At 39.9% G+C, this 22084-nt stretch overlaps 1 protein-coding gene across 1 annotated transcript in view; it reads right to left on the bottom strand.

The window, feature by feature from the left end:
• Positions 1 to 17012, bottom strand: part of ppfia2 (PTPRF interacting protein alpha 2) — a 506299-nt gene extending 489287 nt beyond the window's left edge. Inside the window, exon 1 of the mRNA XM_060840055.1 lies at positions 16773 to 17012. Coding sequence (XP_060696038.1) covers positions 16773 to 17012 — 240 coding nt within the window. The remainder of the gene's footprint in view (positions 1 to 16772) is intronic.
• Between the last annotated feature and the right edge of the window lie 5072 nt (positions 17013 to 22084).

Below are 22084 nucleotides of genomic sequence, written 5' to 3'. Positions count from 1 at the left end.
CCTAATAACCCTCTTCTGCACAGTCTCCAAAGTCTCCCCATTCTTCCTGTAACATAGTCACCAGAATTGAGTGCAGTACTCAAAGTGTGGCCTAACCAAAGTCTTAAAGATACTGACTCTTGTACTCAATTCCCTGACCAATGAAAGCAAGCATGTCATATGCTCTTCTTGACCACCCGATCTACTTGTGTGGCCACTTTCTGGGAGCTATGGACTTGAACCCCCAGATCCCTCTGTACATCAGTGTTGTTCAGGGTCCTGCCATAAACTATATACTTTTCCTTAACATTTGATGTCCTAATGTGCAGCACCTCAAACATGCCTGGATTAAACTCAATCTGCCATTTCTTCACCCATATATGCATCAGATCTCTACATTGCTGTATTCTTTGACAATCTTATACACTATCCATAACTCCATAGATCTTTGTGTCACCTCCAAACTTACTAAGGCAACTTTTTCATCCAAGTCACCACAAACAGCAGAGATCCCAGTACAGATCGCGACAGAACACCCCTCGTTGCGAACAACCAGCAAAAAAAAACACCCTTCCACCACTACTCTCTGCCTTGTCTGGCAAGCCAAGTCTGAATCCATGTGGCCAAGTCACCATGGATCCCATGCATCTTAATCTTCTAGATAAACCTCCCATGGATTAGCTATGGATTTCATAATTTTATAGACTTTTATCAAGTCTCCCCTCAGCCTCGGCCGGTCCAGAGAAAACCCGAGTTTTTCTAGCCTCTCCTTACAGTTCATACCATCTAATCGAGGTAGCATCCTGATATACCTCTTCTGCACAGTCTCCAAAGCCTCCACATCCTTTCTGTAAAGTGGTAACCAGAATTGAGTGCAGTACTCAATTTAGTAAGTAAGACTCAATAAAGTTAGTAAGACATGAGCCCGGCATAAAGCCATGTTGACTGTCCCTAATTAGGCCATGCTTGTCCAAATGCATGTAAATCCTCTCCTTAAGATTTCTTTTCAATAGTTTCCCAACCACCGATGTGAGAATCACCGGTCTACAATTTCCTGGATTATCCCTATTTCCCTTTTGAACAGAAGAACAACATTAGCCACTTGCCAGTCCTCTAGGAACCCTCCAGTGGCTAACGAGGACACAAAGATCTTGGTCAAAGTTCCAGCAATCTCTTCTCTTGCCTCTCTCAATAACCTGGGGTGGATACCACTGGACCCTGGGGACTTTTACATCTTAATGCTCTTCAAAAAACCCAACACTACTTCTTTCTTGATGTCATTAAGCCCTAGCATATTAAGATGCTAACATACCCACAACTATGATAGCATGCTCCACACTATTCTCACGATCATCCAAATCCTTCTCCTGGTTGAATACTGATGTACAGTACTCATTTAGGATCTTGCCCACATCCTCTGTCTCCAAACACAAGTTCCCTCCTTTATAATTGAGTGGTCCTACCTTCTCCCTAGCTATCATCTTGTATTTAACATATGCATAGAATGCTTTGGGATTCTCTTTCATCCTATGTGGCAAGGTCATTTCACGGCCCCTTCTTGTTCTCAGAATTCCCTGCTTGATTTCTTTCTTACTTTCTTTATATTCCTGAAGAGTCTGTCCGAGTTTAGCTTCCTAAACTGGGTGGAGCTATTGTCAGGCCAGTCCCACATTTGACACATGGGAGTTGTTTAAAGACCTACTGATCAGAGTTCAGGACGGGCATGATCCAGTCAGGACAAAGGACAAGGATGGCAAAGTAATATACCCTTGGATACTGAGGGAGGTTGTGAATTTGGTCAAAAGGGAAAAAGAAGCCAATGTAAGATTTAGAAGGCTAAAATTCCAGGAGAACTCAGGAGAAGAATATGGAGGATAGTGAGATTAGTGTGGTGCATGCTGATATGCTAGGACTTTTTGAGATCTAGAAAGGAGTGATGTTGAGTCTCCTGAAGAGTATTAAGGTGGATAAGTTCCCAGGGCCTGATAGTATCTACCCTTGGATTTTGAGAGAGGCACAAGAAGAAATTGCTGAGGCCTTGACCGAGATCTTTGTATCCTCATGTAGAGGTCCTGGAGGACAGGCGAGTTGCTAATATTGCTCCTCTGTTCAAATAGGAACAATCCAGGGAATCTATAGACTGGTAAGTTTCACATCGGTTTTTGGGAAGCTATTGGAGAGAATTCTTTGGAATAGCATTTACCCACATTTGGACAAGCATGGCCCAATTAGGGACAGTCAGCATGGCTTTGTTCGGGGCAGGTCATATCTTACTAACTTGATTGAATTTTTTGAGAAGGTGATCAAAGTAGAGCAGTGGATGTTGTCTACATGGATTTTAGTAAGGCTTTCAACAACATCCCATGTGGTCAGCTCACCCACAAGATTAACATGCATGGGATCTACTTTCTAGCTCCTGTCTAATACTGATGCAATTTGTCCTTCCCTGATTTAGTACCTTCCCACAAGATTCTGATTTATCCTTATTCATAGCTATCTTAAAACTTAAGGAGTTATAATCATGGTTCCAAAATGCTCTCCCACTAAAAAGTCAGTCACCTAGCCAGGCTGGTTAGTAAATACAAGGTCCAGTATGGCCCCTCCTCTAGTTGGTAAAAACAATGACTGCAAATGCTGGAAACCAGATTCTGGATTAGTGGTGCTGGAAGAGCACAGCAGTTCAGGCAGCATCCAATGAGCAGCGAAATCGACGTTTCGGGCAAAAGCCTCCTCTAGTTGGACTATTACATATTGTTTCAAGTAACACTCTCAGATGCACTTAACAAATTCTACCCTGTCTAAACGTCGTGCTCGAAGGGAATCCTTGTTCCTCAATGTCTCAATGGCTACTGGGGGGGGGGGGGGGGGGGGGCTCTTATATAAACCTATCAGAATGAATGCACCCACCTTATTTTTGAGCTGTACTCATATTGCCTAAGTGAATCAGCATGCTCCACACAGATCTCACTATCCTCCAGTATGGCCCCTCTGAGTGCTAATGTGACATTCTCCCTGATTAGTAATGGAAGTTCTTCACCTCATTTATCTTCCTCTCTATCTCATTGGTTTCTCAAATATATTGATTTAGAAAACCATCCTGTAAACACTCCATGAATTCATCATCTACGGTGTTGTTACTAATTTGATTGTCTATGTGCAGATGAAATTCACATATAGTTAGAGCTGTACTTTTGTGGCTTATGTTTTGTGCTTCTAATTTGTTGTTTACCGCCTTCCCAATATTATCACTACAGTTTGGGATTGTATACAATTCCTACAACTCGTTGTCTTCCCCTTCTGTCTCTGAACACACACACATACACAAAATAACCTTTATTATATAAAGTTAGAATAGTAATACATTTAGTACATATATTACAAATTATTTACAATATCCCAAATTAACAGGGGCAATTAAGGTAACAATTAAAATGGGTGTGAGCATTCCATAGAGTATGTCAAATAACAAATGCAGTCAAGATTTATTGCAGAGATTTCTCTGCAACTCCCTAGACATTATTGATACTATGGGTCATCAAATCCCATTAAACTGTACAAGGGAATCCATTTTTTTTTCTTTGGAAGATATAGCTTTGGAATTCCAACAAAAGCAATTCCATTATGGGCTCCTTCAATGACACTTCACATTCTGGTAGTTTACTTTCAGTTGAGTCTTAAATAGGCTGCTTCTTAACCTAAGTTGATGTCCCTTGATCTAGAGAAAACAGGCCAGGGAAAATTTCCTATTTAGAACCACCCTGTCATAAATTGTAAGATTTTGTGAAGTTTCAATGAAATCACCTCTCATTTGTGGCATGGTGACTCAGTGGTTCGCACTGCTGCCTCACAGTGCTAGGAACCTGGGTTCAATTCCAATCTCAGGCAACTGCATGGAGTTTGCACATTCTCCCCATTTCCATGTGGGTTTCCTCTGGGTGCTCTGGTTTCCTCCCACAATCCAAAGATGTGCAGGTTAGGTGAACTGGTTATGTTAAATTGCCTGTAGTGTTCAGGGATGTGTAAGGTAAACGTAGAGTAAGAGGGTAGGGGAATAAATGGGTGGGTTACTCTTCAGAGGTTCAGTGTGGACTTGTTGAGCCAAATGACCTGTTTCCACACTTTAGGAATTCTATGATTCTTCAAAAATCTAAGCATTGTACATGTAATCCGTGTATTACGAATGAGTTTTGTTCTTGAGGTCATTTGCAAGTCAATTTGTACGCAAGTTGGACAACAATGAAAAACAACATAAAGGAGACTACATAAATATAGGCAATGTTTGCATGTCACATCTAAAAAATTACAAAGATTGCAATCACAAGTCAGACATCCATGAACTGAGGACCCCTGTAGATCCAGTTTTCTGAATATTGTCTCATAAAACAATCCCACCATCCTAGTGATTAATCTGATGAACCTTTGACCATTCCCTTTACAGCAAATACATCCTTCCTTCGATAAACAGACCAAAACTGTATGTAATAATCCAAAGCGGCTTCATGAAGTTTCAAAACAACTGCAACAAGATATTAGTGAAAAGTCATTTTACCTCCTTAATTACTTGCTGTGCATGCATAGTAACCTTTTGTGCAGTACAACCACCAAATCATTCTGTACTGCACTTTATTTTTGGACTATCTCCCCTTTTAAATAACAGTCTGCCCTCTGATTCTTTCTACCAAAGTGCATAATTTCACACCTTCCTGCACTAAACCTCATCTGCCAAGCTTTTGTCCACTTACTCAACTTATCGATATCCCCTTATAGACTATCTATGTCCTTAGCATAACATACCCTTGAACCTCTTTTGTCAAGGGTTCTGCACTTCAGTTAGCTAATCTCTTTTTATAGACCTGTTGATTTTATAGTTTTTGCAAATTTACTTTCATAATCAATTTTCTGTCTGTCCTTTTCATGCCTTATCGTTTGATTGGATACTCTTCTTGACTACCTTTGTTAATCACAGGCTGTTAACCCTTCTCTATCTTTTTTCCCAAAATTAACATTTGCTGACAGTTATGAAATACCTGTTTAAATGTTTGCCACTGGTCATCCACTGACTTTCTCTTTAGTTTATTTTGCAAGCCGCTTTAGACAATTCTTTCTTCACACCTCTGTAATTACCCTAACTTAAGTTGAGGATACTGGTCTAAGACTCAGCTGGCTGTCCCCCAAGCTGAATTTGAAATTCTACCATTTTGTGATTACTACCCTCTAAAAGATCCTTAATTACAAGATTTTTATTAATCTTATCTCATTAAACATTACTGCAACTGAAATTGTCTGTTCTTAGGTAGGTTCTGCAATGTATTCCTCACACATTCTAAAAATTTGTCGTCCATGTTACCCCATCCATCTGATTTTTCCAGTTAATATGCAAATTAAAATCACTCACGGCAACTATAGTGCTGCCCTTTTTATACTCCTCCAATATTTCCTGGGTTATACGTTGTCCAAGTGAGGCATCTTTTTAGGGATCTATAGACAACTCCCATCCATGACTTCTTCCCTTGCTTTTCCTAAAGAAATGATTCCATATCAAAAGTCTATTGGACTTGCATGCTGGCTTTTAGTATGTCATGGATAAGGACACACAGATCCCTCTGGAGATCCACACTTTTCAACCTCATATCATTTAAGAAATATTCTACCCTTTTCTTTTTATTTTATCACCATATTCCACCAGCCATGTTCGAACACATTCACTTTGCCTATCCCAAGTCCTCCTGGATACCATTCTTCCCACCAGTTTGGTGTCATGTGCAAATTACTAACTTACATAGTAGATTATGGATACAAAAAGAGAATTTCATCCACACATAGTTAATTTGATTTTATTTTCCTCTACAGATAGAATTAAAATCAAACATATCCGAAGTCTTAGTTAAACATTTTGGATTTATGTGAAGAAATTAATTAGTACCTGTCAGTACATTCTCAAAACTTTCAGATCATTATTGATTACTTTATCACATGCATTTCTACAGGCTAATAATCAGTCTCAAGTAATGCAAAATTATAACCAGATAGCTTTTTGCTGGGTAGATAATCAACTTTATTCAAAACTTCCATTTCCTCAGATATCAGGTCAGAGGTAATTGACTTCCTTGACTCATTAAAATGTCACAAGCAGATTGCAGAGGTTGAATGGGGTTAAGCTGCCAATATATGTTCCTCTGTTCCAAACTATATCTCTCTCACATGATTATCAAGAGTGCTATTTCCCAGCACCTGAGGAGTGACAGTGTTGCAGCAGGAGTGGCAAATTCTGCCTGGTCTCAGGATATTAGCACACCTGCTGTATTATCAACCTCTCAACCAATATCAAGTTCAGTACGAGAAAACCATATTGGGTAGAATGCCTAAGAAACAGTCAAAGTGCTGTAATTCCTGCTAAACCCCACCCCAGATACATTGACACAGAGGTTCGCTAAATGATGTCCATGCTCATTAGAAAGGCAAATCAAGATAGTTGTAAAGATGTGAACTGTTAATGATTGGGTTTTACTTTCATGATTTGGGAATTAAAGAAATCATTGGAAGCACTGAACTATCTAATCTGATCTGTCCATTCTAGTTGCAATTTGTTTTTGCTTTCTGATGTTGTTTTTTTTCTTGCCATTATTCAATTCTTAGAAGATCTATTGTGGCCCTAGGTATCCCATTTATCACGCAGTAGTTGCATTCATTGTGGGTTGCAATAGCTGTTATTAGTAACGAGCAGAAGGACAATTTATCATCTCCTAAAACCCATCCATAGATATTCAGCAAAATGAAGATGCATGGCACCAGTCAGCATAATCCAACTAATTTGCATTATCCTACAGTGATCATACAGCTGCACAACACTGGAATAGTTTTTACTATTGAAATAAGCTGCTAGCTTGTCTTAGCAATCGTGCTCCAGACATGTATGGAGCCAGTTGTTGGCACAAATTTCAGAATTCTCTAATTCGGCTGTTAGAACATAAGGACATAAGAAATAGGAACAGGAGTAGACCAACTGGCCCATCAAGCTTGTTCCATCATTCAATAATGACTTATCTTTTCATGGACTCAGCTCCACTTATCCACCTGCTCACCATAACCCTTAATTCCTTTACTGTTCAAAAATCTCTCTCTTTGCCTCAAACACATTCAATGAGGTAGCCTCATGTGCTTCACTGGGCAGGGAATTCCACAGAATCACAATCCTTTGGGTGAAGAAGTTCCTCCTCAACTGAAACCTCAATCTGCTTCACCTTATTTTGAGGCTATATCCACTGGTTCTAGTTTCACCCACCAGTGGGAGCAACTTTCTTGTTTCTATTCTATCTATTCCCTTCATAATTTTATATATTTCTCTAAGATTCCCCCTCATTCTTCTTAATTCTAGTTAGTACAGCCCCAGTGTACTCAATCTCTCCTCACAAGGCAGCCTCCTCAATTCTGGAATCAGCCTAATGAATCTCCTCTGTACGCTACCTCCAGTGCAGTACATCCTTTCTCAAGTAAGACCAAAACTGTCGGCGGTACTCCAGGTGTGACCTCACCAGCACCTTGGATAGCTTTGGCATAACCTCCCTATTCTTAAACTCCATCCTTCTAACAATGAAGGACAATATCCCTGTTGCACCTGCAACCAACCTTTTGTGATTCATGTACACAGACACCCAGGTCCCTCCGCACAGCAGTATTTTTCACCATTTAAACAACAGTCCATTCTGCTGGTACTCCTACCAAAATAGATGATCTCATATTTACTGATATTGTACGCCATCTGCCAGATCCGTGTCCACTTACTTAACCTATCTATCTCCCTTTGCAGACTTTCAGTGTCCTCTCCACACATTGCTCTACCACTCATTTTAGTATCATCCAAGACCTTTGACACACTACACTTGGTCCCCAATTCTAAATCATCTATGTCAATCGTAAACAATTACAGTCCTAACACTGATCACTGAGGCACATCACTAACTACTGATCACCAACCAGAAAAACACCCATTTATCCTGACTCTTTGCTTCCTGCTAGTTAACCAATTTTCTATCCATGCTAATACATTACCCATAATGCCATGCACCTTCATCTTATGCAGCAACATTTGGTGCGGTACCTTGTTGCATGCCTTTTGGAAATCCAGATGCACCATCTCCACCAGTTCCTAGTTGCCCACCATGCTCACAATGTCCTCCAAGATTTCCAGTAAATTATTTAAACATGAGCTGCTTTTCATGAACCCATGCTGTGTCTGTCCAATTGGACAATTTCTATCCAGATGTCAGATGTCTTGCTATTTCATCCCTTATTCAAGCATTTTTCCTACTACAGAAGTTAAGCTAACGGATCTATAGTTACCTTCCTCATTCTACATTATTAAATCCTCTTTTTGATTCTCTAAGGGACCAAGTTTTGCCATAGCCACTCATTTTCATTTTATATTTATAGAAATGTTTGCTATCTGTTTTTATATTCTAAGCTGGTTTACTCTCATAACCCATTTTACTTTACTTCAAAGCTTTTCTCATGGCTTTCTGTTGACCTTTAAAGATTTTCCATATGCCCTTGTTTCCCACTAATCTTTGCCACTTTTTATGCACTTACTTTCAATTTGATACCCTCCTTTATTTCCTAAGTTATCCATGGCTGACTTTCCCTTTTCGTACAGTCCTTCCTTCTCACTGGTATATACTTTTGCTGAGCACAGTAATAAAAATCACTTTGAAAGTTTTCCACTGTTCCTCAATTGTCCCACTATGTAGTCTTTGCTTCCAGTCTACCTTAGCTAATGCCTCCCTCATCCCATTGTAGCCTCCTTCAAGCACAAGACACTGATACTGGATTTTACACTCTCACCCTCCATCTGTAATTTAATGTTGGCGTCCATTGCAAAGGTGATGCACTGGTTTTGTCTAGCAAGAAGTGCATTGTTTAATGCAACTCTATACTGTGGCCTGAGAGATGTGGGTGATCACCCAACCGAAACCTGCAAGTGACTTTAACAAACAACAGTGAAGGATGACCCTCAGCAACAGGTTCCACTTCTGGAAGTTGCATAAGCTATTGACAGAATACCTGATTACCTACAAGATCCTTCTTCATCACTCAAGAAAACTCCAATAGATTTTGTATTTTGTTTCAAGCCTTCTCTGAGTGGTCTCCACTTCGACTGAATTGGTTTCTTCAGGGTGCTGCTTCAATCCCACACTGGCTGCAGTAGTTCATCAAGGTCTGCCTCACTTAACTAAGTCCCCCACCCCCTCCCCCCACCGAATAATTTTTCACTTCAAGATATACATAATCAATTGTTTTTCTCTAATGCCTGTTGTCCTTTGTGGACATGACTTCATATACACATTCGTAAACGTAACATGCTGCTGCTCATTTTCCTTCAACTTTTCACTGCAAAAGTAATATTTATGAAAAAGAGTGATTAACAAAGATAGGTAAGAGCAAAAAAAATGTCAGAAAGTATATTGAAAGCTCAGAAAATGATATTACTATCTTCAGTTGAGTGCCTTTTTAATTCAGCATGTAGTTATATCAGATAATTTGTAAAGCCAATCTCACTTTTGTTTAAACTTACAAAGTTTACCTCTGGAACAAACCTCTATATTTTGCATTTAAAATAACCTCTGGGATGAATTAATATCAGCATAACCGTTTGGAATTTAGAAACAAAGCATCTGTCCTTCTAATGGGTCCATTTCACACTAGCATCAGTTCAAAACGGCCAACAATGAGGTTAGGTCGACATTCCAAATGTGGATTGGGAATATTCCACCAATGACAGGCTGGCGTACTGCCACTTGCACATTTCATAATCGTACAGATGATAACCTGTTAACAGTTTCATTTGCAAGGTGTGGGCATACAAGAAAGGTGACATAATTGCTTGTCCATACGTACCAAGACAATTTGATGGTGAGCTGCCTTCTTCAAAGGCTGCATACAAGTCGGTGACTTTGCAGGTTAATTCCAAAGATAGTTAAGAGTCAACCACCGCCATAAGTATAGAGTCATATATGAAACAGCCCAGGTAAAGGTAGCAATAGTCCTTCTCAATAATGAACCAGTTGTGTTTTTATGAAAATCCAGCAGCTTGATGGACATTTTTAATGGTACCATTTATTGTTTCCCATTCCTATCACATCAATTTTAAAATTAAAACTGCCATAATTGGATTTGAACTCACATTTCTGAATTATTAATCTAGGCCTTTGGATGTATACCTATGAAATGCAAAGAAAAGGAATACTTTCCAAACTACCAGAATTACCGATACCACAAAAACAGATCTTCGCACATATACTAGCTTTAGTAGCTACTTCTGCACAAATATATAATGGGTAATTCAAATATGACGAAAATGTTACATCAACATCCAGATTATCATATACATAGCAATCAGCATTAAAATAAACATTCCATATTACAGTTTTCAAAAGGGACATATGACCCACTAAATACATATTACATTCGAAAATATAAGCAAAAGAATGTGGAAAGGAATGTGTGAAATAAAACTATTGTTCATAACATTGATACCATGCCATGTTATATGTTATATATAATCCTAATTTCATGCAATACAGCTTCAATACATTGCCGCTGTTGAAGATTCAAGAGTGTAAACAGTGTATTTTTCATACATCTCAAAGATTTCAACAACTGGATGTAAGTTTGCTCACTGAGCTGGAAGGTTTGTTTTCAGATGTTTCATCACTATACTAGTCATCAGTGAGCCTCCGGTGAAGCACTGGTATGGCCCACTTTTTATGTATATCTTTAGGTTTCCCTGGGTTGGTGACATCATTTCCTGTGGTGGTGTCATTTCCTGTTCTATTTCTCGGGGGGGGGGGGGTAAGTGGTTTCCAAGGCAATGTGGTTGCTGATAGAGTTCCAGAAATTGAAATGCCATGCTTCTAAGAATTCTCATGCATGTCTCTGTCTGGATTGTCTGTAGGATGGAACATGTTGTCCCACTCAAAGTGATGTCCTTCCTCATCTGCATGTAAAGATACTAGTGAGAGTGGATCATGTCTTTTTGTGGCTAGTTGATGTTTATGTATCCTGGTGGCTAGTTTTCTGGCTGTTTATCCAATGCAGTGTTTATTACAGTCCTTACAAGCTATTTTGTAAATGGTATTAGTTTTGTTTGTTGTCTGTAAAGTGTCTTTCAAGTTCATTAGCTGCTGTTTTAGTGTTTTGATGGGTTTGTGGGCTACAATGATGCCAAAGGGTCTGAGTAGTCTGGCAGTTATTTTCTAGATGTTTTTGATGTAGGGGAGAGTGGCGAGCGTTTCTGGACATGTGTTGTCTGCTTGATTGGGTTTGTTGCTGAGAAATCAACAGACTTTGTTCATTGTGTACCGTTATTTTTGAATTCAATGCATAGGTGATTTTTCTCTGCTCTTTGTAGTTCCTCTGTGCTGCAGTGTGTGGTGGCTCATTGAAAAAAATGTCCTAATACAGCTTCGTTTGTGGATGTTGGGATGATTGCTTCTATAGTTCAGTATTTGGTCTGTATGTGTTGTTTTCCTGTAGATGCTGGTTTGAAGTTCCCCATTGGCTGTTCACTCTTTTGCAACTTCTAGGAATGGCAGTTTGTTGTTGCTTTCCTTCTCTTTAGTGAATTTTATGCCAGGAAGGGTATTGTTAATGGTCTTGAAGCTTTCCTCTAATTTGTTTCGTTTAGTGATGACAAGAGTGTTATCTATGTAGTGGACCCAAAGTTTGGGTTGGATGGTTGGCAGAGCTGTTTGTTCGAGTCTCTGCATTACTGCCTCTGCTAAGAATCCTGATATTGGAGATCCCATGGGTGTTCCGTTGGTTTGTCTGCAGGTTTTGTTGTTGAAGGTGAAGTGGGTGGTAAGGCATAGGTCCACTAGCTCGACAATATTGTCCTTGCTAATGAAGTTGATAGTGTTTGCTGTATGTGTCTTTGATTCTTCTAATAGTGTAGTTGGTGTTGCCTTGACCAGATTGATGTTGATGGATGGGAATTGGGCTGTTACATCAAAGGAGACCTTTATTTCATCCTCTTCTTTCTTGGTATCTTTGATGATCTTCAGGAATTCTTGGGTGGAGTGAATGGAGTGGCGTGAGTCTTCTGCTAACTGTTTTAGTCTTTAATGTAGCTCTTTGGTTAATCTGTAAGTTGGTGTTCCGGGTAGTGAGACTATGGGTCGGAGGGGGACACCTGGTTTCTGAATTTTGGGTAATCTGCCGCAGTGTGTTGAATCCGTCAGGTTTCATTTTATGGAAGTCTGTCTTACTTATTTCTCCAGATTTCTGAAGTTTTTTGTGTAGGGCTGTGATTCGATTCTCTAGTTAAGGGGTCGGGTCTATTGCCACTTGTTGGGAAGTGTTGGTATCTGAGAGCTGTACGTTCACCTTCTCAAATGTAGTGTCTTTGATTTAAAATGACCGCCAAGCATCCTTTGTCTGCAGGTAGGATAACAATTTTATCCTTTTTTAGTCCTTCTAGTGCTTTATTTTTTGTGTATTGAGTGTGCTTCCTTCCTTTTTCCTCCTTAATGTTGGTGCAGCTGTCGGTCTGATGGTTTGCTGGGTTTCTTCTGTGAGTTTGTTGTCTTTCAGTGTTGTTTATACTGCAGCTAAGAAATTGTTCTTGTCCGTATCCTGGTCGTTGTAATTTAATCTTCTTACTAAGAAATCTGGAGAAATAAATAAGACAGACTTCCACAAAATGAAACCAGACGGATCCAACACACCACACTTCTACGGATTACACAAAATTTGCAAACCAGGAGATCCCTCTCCAGACCCATAGTCTTGCTACCCAGAACACCAACTTATAGATTAACCAAGGAGCTGCACCGAAGACTTAAACACTTAGTAGAAGACTCACGCCATTCCATCCACTCCACCCAAGAATTCCTGAAGACCATCAAAGACACTATAAGACCCTAAGACATAGAAGTGGAAGTAAGGCCTTTCAGCCCATTTAGTCTACTCTGCCAAATAATCATGGCTGATGGGCATTTCAACTCCACTTACCCGCATTCTCCCCATAGCCCTTAATTCCTTGTGACATCAAGAATTTATCAATCTCAGCCTTAAAGACATTTAGCTTCCTGGCCTCCACTGAACTCTGCAACAATGAATTCCACGGGCCCACCACTCTCTGGCTGAAGAAATGTCTCCGAATTTCTGTTCTGAATTTGCCCCCTCTAATTCTAAGGCTGTGTCCATGAGTCCTAGTCTCCTTGCCTAAAGGAAACACTTTCCTAGCGTCCACCCTTTCCAAGCCATGTATTATCTTGTAAGTTTCTATTAGATCTCCCCTTAATCTTCTAAACTCCAATGAATACAATCACAGGATCCTCAGCCGTTCCTCATGTTAGACTTACCATTCCAGGGATCATCCGTGTGAATCTCCGCTGGACACGCTCCAGTGCCAGTATGTCCTTCCTGAGGTGTGGGGACCAAAACTAGACACAGTACTCCAAATGGGGCCTAACCAGAGCTTTATAAAGTCTCAATAGCACAACGGTGCTTTTATATTCCAACCCTCTCGAGATAAATGTCAACATTGCATTCGCTTTCTTAATCACAGACTCAACCTGCATGTTTACCTTTAGAGAATCCTCGACTACACTCCCAGATCCCTTTGTACTTTGGCTTTATAAATTTTCTCACCGTTTAGAAAGTAGTCCATGCTTGTATTCTTTTTTCCAAAATGCAAGACCTCGCATTTGCTCACATTGAATTCCATCAGCCATTTCCTGGATCACTCTCCCAAACTGTCTAGATCCTTCTGCAACCTCCCCACTTCCTCAGTACTACCTGCCTGTCCACCCAACTTCAAATCATCGGCAAACTTCACTAGAATGCCCCCAGTCCCTTCATCCAGATCATTAATATATAACGTGAACAGCTGCGGCCCCAACACTGAACCCTGCGGGACACCGCTTGTCAACGGCTGCCATTCCGAAAAAGAACCTTTTATCCCAACTCTCTGCCTTCTGTCAGACACCAAGATAGAAGAAGATGAAATAATGGTATCCTTTGATGTAACAACCCTAGTTACATCCATCAGCATCAACCTGGCCAAGGAAATACTGATCACACTATTAGAAGAACCAAGACACATTCAGCAAACACCACCAACTTCATCAGCAAGGACAATATCGTCAAGTTTGTGGACCTATGCTTTACCACCCACTTCACCTTCAACAACAAACCAACGGAACATTCATGGGATCTCCAATATCAGAGTTCTTAGCAGAGGCAGTAATGCAGAGACTTGAACAAACAGCTCTGTCAACCATCCAACCCAAATTTTGGGTCCGCTGCATGGATGACACCTTTGTCATCATTAAACGAAACAAATTAGAGGAAACCTTCAACACCATCAACAATACGCTTCCTGGCATAAAATTCACTAAAGAGAAAAACAGCAAAGGAAACCCAAACACAGAAATAAAAAGCGGGCCATACTACCAGTGCTTCCCTAGAGGCTCACTGATGATGTTACCTAGTATAGTAACGAAACATCTGAAAATAAACCTTCTAGCTCAGTGAGCTAACATACATCCAGAACCTCAACATGAGCTACAAATCTTCTTAAAACTCACTAATTTCAACAACTACTTTTCCCAAGTCTAAATTGCTATTGTATATCTTCTCAAATCAGTTTTACTTTTCAGTTAGCACCATGCCAATTAGGTATACACTATGGATACTTATATAGTTTGCTAGTAAATTCTATACCTGTAAATATTTGAGTTGGTTCCTTTTATAAATATCTTTAGATCCTCAAGATAAAAAACTACCTCCATGAAGCATCTATGTCAAGACCAAAAATGAAACGATACCAGTATAGCCCAATAGGTTTATTTGAAATTGCAAGCTTTTGGACCTCCACTCCTTCCTCAGGTATGGTATAATACGGAGGTATAAAACACAGTATTTATAAGTAAAAGTTTAACAACCTTAAAACTAGCTGCCCTTGTTGAATCCTTTAATCAGTTCGGTGGCAGACTATTGACTAAAATGCAAAATCAAGATTCCTTTCAAGAGTTTCTCCCTCAATAATTAAAGGTTTTATCAAAGTTCATGGGTGGCACGGTGGCACAGTGGTTAGCACTGCTGCCTCACAGCGCCTGTAGACCCGGGTTCAATTCCCGACTCAGGCGACTGACTGTGTGGAGTTTGCACGTTCTCCCTGTGTCTGCGTGGGTTTCCTCCGGGTGCTCCGGTTTCCTCCCACAGTCACAAAGATGTGCGGGTTAGGTGAATTGGCCAAGCTAAATTGCCCATAGTGTTAGGTAGGGGGTGAATGTAGGGGTATGGGTGGGTTGCGCTTCGGCGGGTCGGTGTGGACTTGTTGGGCCGAAGGGCCTGTTTCCACACTGTAAGTCTAATCTAATCTAATCTAATCTACAAGGGGTGATAGCTCAAGTTAGACAATGCACTTTAGCTGTGAGATCCTCCTTCAAATCTATGTTTTAAGCTGAAGTCTGTTTTCTTTATTTTGACGGAAAAGAACTTACATTCAAAGTTTTTTTTCTGTCAAAAAAATGGATCTCAACTTAAAACAGATTCAAAGCAGGGCATCATACCTAAAGTTCATTGTCTAACCTGAATATCACCCCTTGGACGTTGTTAAAACCTTTAAATTATCTGGAGAGAAAGACTTGAAAGGAATCTGGAGTTTGTACTTTAATCAGCAGTCCACTTCCTAACTGATTAAAGGATTCAACAAGGGTAGCTAGTTTTAAAGTTGTTAATTTTTTTGCTTATAAATACTTTATCTTAAACCTCCCTATCACACCACACCTGAGGAAGGACTGGAGCTCCAAAAGCTTGCAATTTCAACAACTTGGTGTTGTTTGATTTTTGGCCTTGTCCACCCCAGTCCAACCCCAGCATCTCCACATCATCCATATCAATGGCTTAGAATCTTCAGCATGTAAACATTGATTTCACCTTTGAACATTTCCCTTTGCAATGCATTTCTGTTGTTTATATCCTCACTTTTCACAAGAATATAGACAGAACAATAACAATGAACTCAAAATCTCAAGTATGATAGGTATTGCTTGAATGTTTATTATCCTTGCGCAGGACCATCACAAACCAATTGTACAAGAATTTTATATAAGTACAGAAATATATTCTCTATTAAATATTTAATCATAGCATAGTTTTATAATAATTTAATCATTAAAACATAAATTATATGTCGTTGTTTAACTCAACATTTCTAATATTTTATACATAGCTTTTAATCAATAAATTAAATTCTGGACTTTGAGAAGCTTTTCAAATCTATTAAATACAATTGATTAACATATAATTTAAATTATTTGTTAGACTGTATATTAATAAATTGCTAAATATTGGATTTGCACAGCTTGCTTTGGAAAAAATTTTAAAAATTGTTTATGCAAAGAAATCACAATGAACCAGATTACAAACAAAAATGCATATCTCTACAGAAATGAAATTTATAAATTCACAAATTGGCCATGTTTCCTTCACCAAGATCCCCCTTTAAAATACTGCGCGTAGTCATATTACCGCGATCCATCTGCCAAACTAAACCGCACTGGTCAATTCTGTGCTGTACAGCAGTCAAATGCATTACAGGTTAACAGGCTATAAGATGCACCCAGTTCAGAAAGCCTAATGGCAAACAACTGGACCTGGTGGTAAAAGTCATGAGTAACACAGAACATTAGTAATAAAATAGAGAAGCAGAAAGAAGGCTATGTGTTTGCAATTAATGCACATTGCTGTTCGACACTGCAGATTTTGCTTTCAGAAATCAAGGTGCCTACCTGGGGTAATGCGGAGTTAAGTTGGCGCTGCAGAGAGTCCCTGTCGTAGATGACATCCTGAAGTTTGCCTTGTGCTAGCACTAAGCTCTCCTGGGTCTCCCGGAGGGTGTCAAGTAACCGGTCGCGCTCATCCAGCATGTTGACCATCAACTGCTCGAAATTGGAGTCCTCCGAGCTGCTCTGGGAGCCCCTCTGGCTGAGGGTGTCCTCACTGATCGTGGGCATCACCTCGCACATCATGGTCGTGCCGAGTCCGAATCCGAGTCCTTCGGGCAGGCGACTGGGCAAAGAAGCTTCCAGCCGAAAACAAACAGATGCAAATCAAAATCTTCGGGCCACATACACACACACACTCACTCACTCACACCAAAAGGGTGTATATTTCAGCTCGCCATTTCCGTCCATTCCGTTTGAACAGCCCTCTGGTCACTTGTGCACCCACCCTTTATTTTTTATTATTTATTTACGAAAACCTCTCGTTCTCGGCCCTTCTCTTTTCAGAGATGAACAATGACAGCCGCATCAACCCCCGACGCTGCTACTCTCCTCCTGCGCATTTCTCTGCTCACATCTTCTCCGATGGACCTCAGGAGGTATCACCCCCACCGCCTTCCAAAATATTTTTTTTTTAAAAAACAAACGGCCGCGGTCGGCGCTAACGGTCACCGTGGCAGATGTTTCGCTTCTGCCAGAAAGACTCTGGCGGTTGGTTCCCCCTTTCTCCACCCGCCTGAACTGACGGCGTTAATACGGTGCACGGGTTAATGTGCGACCAACGAGAGCCGGGGTAAAGAATAATCAGACGGTAATGATTCTCATTCCGATACTTTGTGTGCGGAGGAGGGTGGGTTTTTATATTTAAAAATTGAAGAGCGATTGGGAGGTGGGCTCGTGCCGGAGGGCGGCTCGAGCTGGAGGGCGCGCGCCGGGTGACGGGGCAGAGGAGCGCGTGAGCCCCCCCAAAGCAACGTCCCTGCAGGCACGTTTCTGCTGCTGTCACGTACCCCTGTTTAGGGAGTGCGTGTGTGCACTTGGCTCCTTGGAATTGATTGCATTTTCACTCACCTACTCAACTAATATCATCGTTACCAACACCGTACAGTTTAATGCACCAAACCTCATATATATATATATATAGTGCGTGTGTCTGTGCATGTGTGCAACATGTGATGGTAATCCTCATTCATGTTATGCCCTCGCCAATCTGGGCGGCTTCTGAGTTTATTTGGCATTACCTCATGCCCCGCTTTGGAAGCTGTCAACTCCCGAACGGGAACTGCAAACCTCCTCCAGACTCTCCATCCAGCTGTTTAGCATCTCCCTTTCTTTTTCAACCGGGACAACCGTATGTAGAATTGATGTCCAGGTAGCATTTCATACACCCCGCCCCGAACGTGTTTTACATTTTTATCCCCTTCTGTTTCCTTGCTGCTTCTGCGAAACAAATTATGCTTTGGCGGTGACCCCGGTATTGTAAAGCATCGCCCTGTGTTAGAATAAGATCTAACGGGCAGCAGAAAATAGATATAGGGCGTGTGCCACTTACTGGAGCACTACGGTAGAAATATCTGTAGAATCTGTAAATGTCACTGCTCTGTGAGCGCCCTCTAAAGCAGCTGCATCCCTTCTCAACAATGATGTAATTGTACAGTATGGATCCAAAATCTTGGGTGCATTCATTAGAATTAATCTAACACGCGTGGCCGTGCGTTTCGTTATCTTTAATTTTCAAACAGCCAAGTCCTTTAGTGCCGCGAAAAATAAATCATTAGGGTTGCACAGAAGTAATAGTTTGCCTGTCAAACGACTGTTGCAATTCCAATGAAAGCAAAGAGCACAAAATGCAAAGCATAAAAAAGTCTGAAGTGCAAAGGGAGCCTTCCAGAGGCTTGGGCAATAGCCATCGCTCTCGCCACTTGAAAATTCCGAGTCGTGTTCTCCGAATACTGTAATAAATTTCCCCACTAATCTGATCTATCGCGAAAAGCGATGGTAATTTAAGGAGTCGAGATGTTTATCGCCTAAAAGCTACTATAGTGTTCCAATGAAAGCATGTTATTAAAGTGCCAACAAACTCATGTCACTGTCGCGTGTCATGTGGGTTAATCCACCTCTGGTTAATACCACCATACTATTAAATATGGTTGAGCAAAAAAAAACCACACACACATGTATATATATATATATATAAAACGCGGTCAAAACTTGAGTTCGCGTTTTCAGGTGAGTTTTCGATGATAAAACCGAACAAACGACACTCCAACGGTCGTAAAATAAATGAGCAGCTGTCGAAAAACTCCGGGAAGGTGCAATTCCGATTTGCAAATGGGAATGATGTTCTGTAAGAATAAAAGTTACATTGTAATGCACCTGCTAATGAAGCAACAACCAAACCATAAGCTCCCCCGCCCCTTTTTAAAAATTGTACAAAATAAGACGAAATTACTGTTCTAATATATATCCGAGACTATTTCTAGCCCAACACCAAATCACGTGAAAATACAAGTGTGATTGAGAAATAAAGATCATAATGTAAGTAAGTTCAATGCAAGTATTGACAATTATAATGAAGAGTGATGGAGAGATAAAAAGGCACAATTCAGCAAAATGGGATACAATGAAAGGCAGAAAAGGCTGGGGCTATTTTCCCTCGTGCATTTAAGACTAAGGGGTTATTTTATAGATGTTTATAAAATCACGAGGAGTATGGATACGGTAAATAAATAACTAGATGGGGTAGGGGATTCTAAAACTAGAGGTTTAAGGTGAGAGGAGAAAAATTTAAAAGGGACTGAAGGAGCAACCTTTTCACATGGGACAGGTGCATATATGGAATGAGCTGCCAGAGGAAGTGGTGGAAGTGATATGATTACAATGTTTAAAAGAAATCTGGATGGGTACCTGAATAGGAAAGGTTTGAGGGATATGGGCCAATTGCTAGCAAATGGGATTAGATTAATTTAGGATATCTGGTCAGAATGGATGATTTGAACCAAAGAATCTATTTCCATGCTGTATATCTCTGTGACTCTAAAAGTATTCAAACAAGTTTATCCATTTGCAGTGGAAATATGTAATTATGAGATGTCCAGGAGAATTGAATAAATACATTCCTAAAAAATAACAATCAGATATGTCGAAGTACTAAGTTTGAAAACTAAAAAGAAACTTGAAAGCACACAATAGGTTTAGGTTTACAAGACTGAAAACAGTGTAGTGAGGTGATGAAAAGTAAAATTGGTGACCACTACCACCTAATGAGTTGTGCTCCTCCTCACTTTAACTCTGAGAACTTGTTGGCATTTCTGGGGCTTGATAGTTCATGCTATGGCAGTCAATCATCTGAATCTTTTAGCCAATGCACAAGGGAAAACTGCTCACAATTTCCGAATAGTGATTACCAGCTTGCCCAATTTCAGAATGGCTTTCATTCTTTTGGGAACAAAACATTTATTTCCTTAAACAGTTCATTGATCATAGAGAACATATGGTGCCAGATAGTTCTCTGATGTCAATTCCAAACAACATAGTAGCTTCAGTGGTCAGTGGCCATTACTGACAACTTTATTTCTTACTTGTTGGAAGTTGTTCAATTTGGACAAAGAAATAAGTGTAGCAGCAGTTTTATAAAATCTTACTTACAATGTATTGGACAATATTACAAATATTTGCTTTTAAAAGTGAGCCCAATTTCTAACACGTGGCCATCAAGGCTCCCACTAGCCAACCTGCTGCCTTCATCAACGTATTACAATCCTGTTAGAGACTGATAACTTTTTAAAAAGAAATTCAAACCTCCAGTCACAAACTGAAAAGATCACACACCAAGAATTCAAGTTTTAAGATCTTCATTCTAATAGCCTAAAACCAATTTTGACTAGATATTATTTAAATAGGCAACTTGTGCTCTAAACTATAGAAATGTTTCCCTTTAACTTAAAATGATTAAAAATCCTCTTCTATGGTTACAATTTACTCTGCCATTAAGTGGACAACTCATTCTTCTGGAGCCAGTCCAAGGTGATTCTTAGTTCACAAGCATTTGGGGTTTTTTTTTGAAGTTTCATACCCAGTTACTACGAATCCCAAAATTGGCTTTCACGATGAGGAACAAATTAAAATTATTTCCTTTAGCCAAAACAAAAGGAAGCATCCAGTCTTGTTCAAATCCTTGCAGACCTGGTCTTTTCAATCCCAGCATCAGCTCCCAGCTATGTTCTGAATTATAAGCACCAGAGAACTACTGCTTCTCTCTGTCTTCCTGCTTATAGATTCTTGCAGACTGAGTGTGTCTGTGAGGTTCAATAATATTTTGGAAAACCTGCTATCTGATCATACAATGGCTTCCAAACCTTAAAACCTATCAAGGCAGTGTGAATCAGGTGGACCTTGTATCCAAGTAGAAATTAATTAGTGATTCTCTGGACCTCAATTCCATTATATCTTAGAATTAATTAGACCGTCTAAGGCAGTGTTTCTTAACCAGTAGAATGCAAAGAATATCCAGATCAATGAAATTCAACCACAGGTTTCTCACTAATGACTAAATTATCTTTCATTTTGCTTAAACATGTAGCAATAAAATGTATTCTCTGCAAAATCATTGCAATTTTAATGTCTTTAAAAATTTCCATTAATTATTAATATAATAGAAAAATGCATGTATCTGTAAAACGTCACTTCCTGGAAACGTTTGGTTTTTGTCAGTATGAGACCAGTGTTCTTTTTACAAAATGGTTGGTGGATGTTTACACAGTGAAGAAGGTTATCTAAGAGTACAACAGGAGATCAACTGGGCCAGTAGACCAAGAAATGGCAGATAGAGTATAATGCAGATAAGTGTGACGTGTTACATTTTGGTGAGCCAAACCAGGGCAGGACTTACATGATTAATGGTAGGGCCTTGGGGAGTTTTATCAACAAAGTAACCTAGGTGTGCAGATACATAATTCCTTGAAAGTGAAATCACAGGTAGACAGGATGGTGAAGAAGGCATTTGGCATGCTTTACTTCATTGGTCAGACCACTGAATACACAAGTTGGGACATAAGTTTACATATGTACAAGACATTGATAAAGCCACATTTGGAATACTGTTTACAATTCTAGTTGCTCTGCTGTTGAAAAGATGTTGTTAAACTGGAAAGGGTGCAAAAAAGATTTGCAAGCATGTTATTGAGATTGAAAGGTTTGACTTTGAAGGAGAGGCTGGATAGACTGGAACTATTTTACCTAGAGTGTAGGAGGCTGTAGTACCTTACAGGAATTTACAAAATCATGAGGGGCATGGAAAAGGTGAATAGCCAAGGTCT

Source organism: Hemiscyllium ocellatum, chromosome 19, assembly GCF_020745735.1.
Source record: "Hemiscyllium ocellatum isolate sHemOce1 chromosome 19, sHemOce1.pat.X.cur, whole genome shotgun sequence".
Taxonomy (NCBI): domain Eukaryota; kingdom Metazoa; phylum Chordata; class Chondrichthyes; order Orectolobiformes; family Hemiscylliidae; genus Hemiscyllium; species Hemiscyllium ocellatum.
The sequence above is the reverse complement of the archived record's forward strand: the minus strand, read 5'-3'. Positions and strand labels throughout refer to the sequence as shown.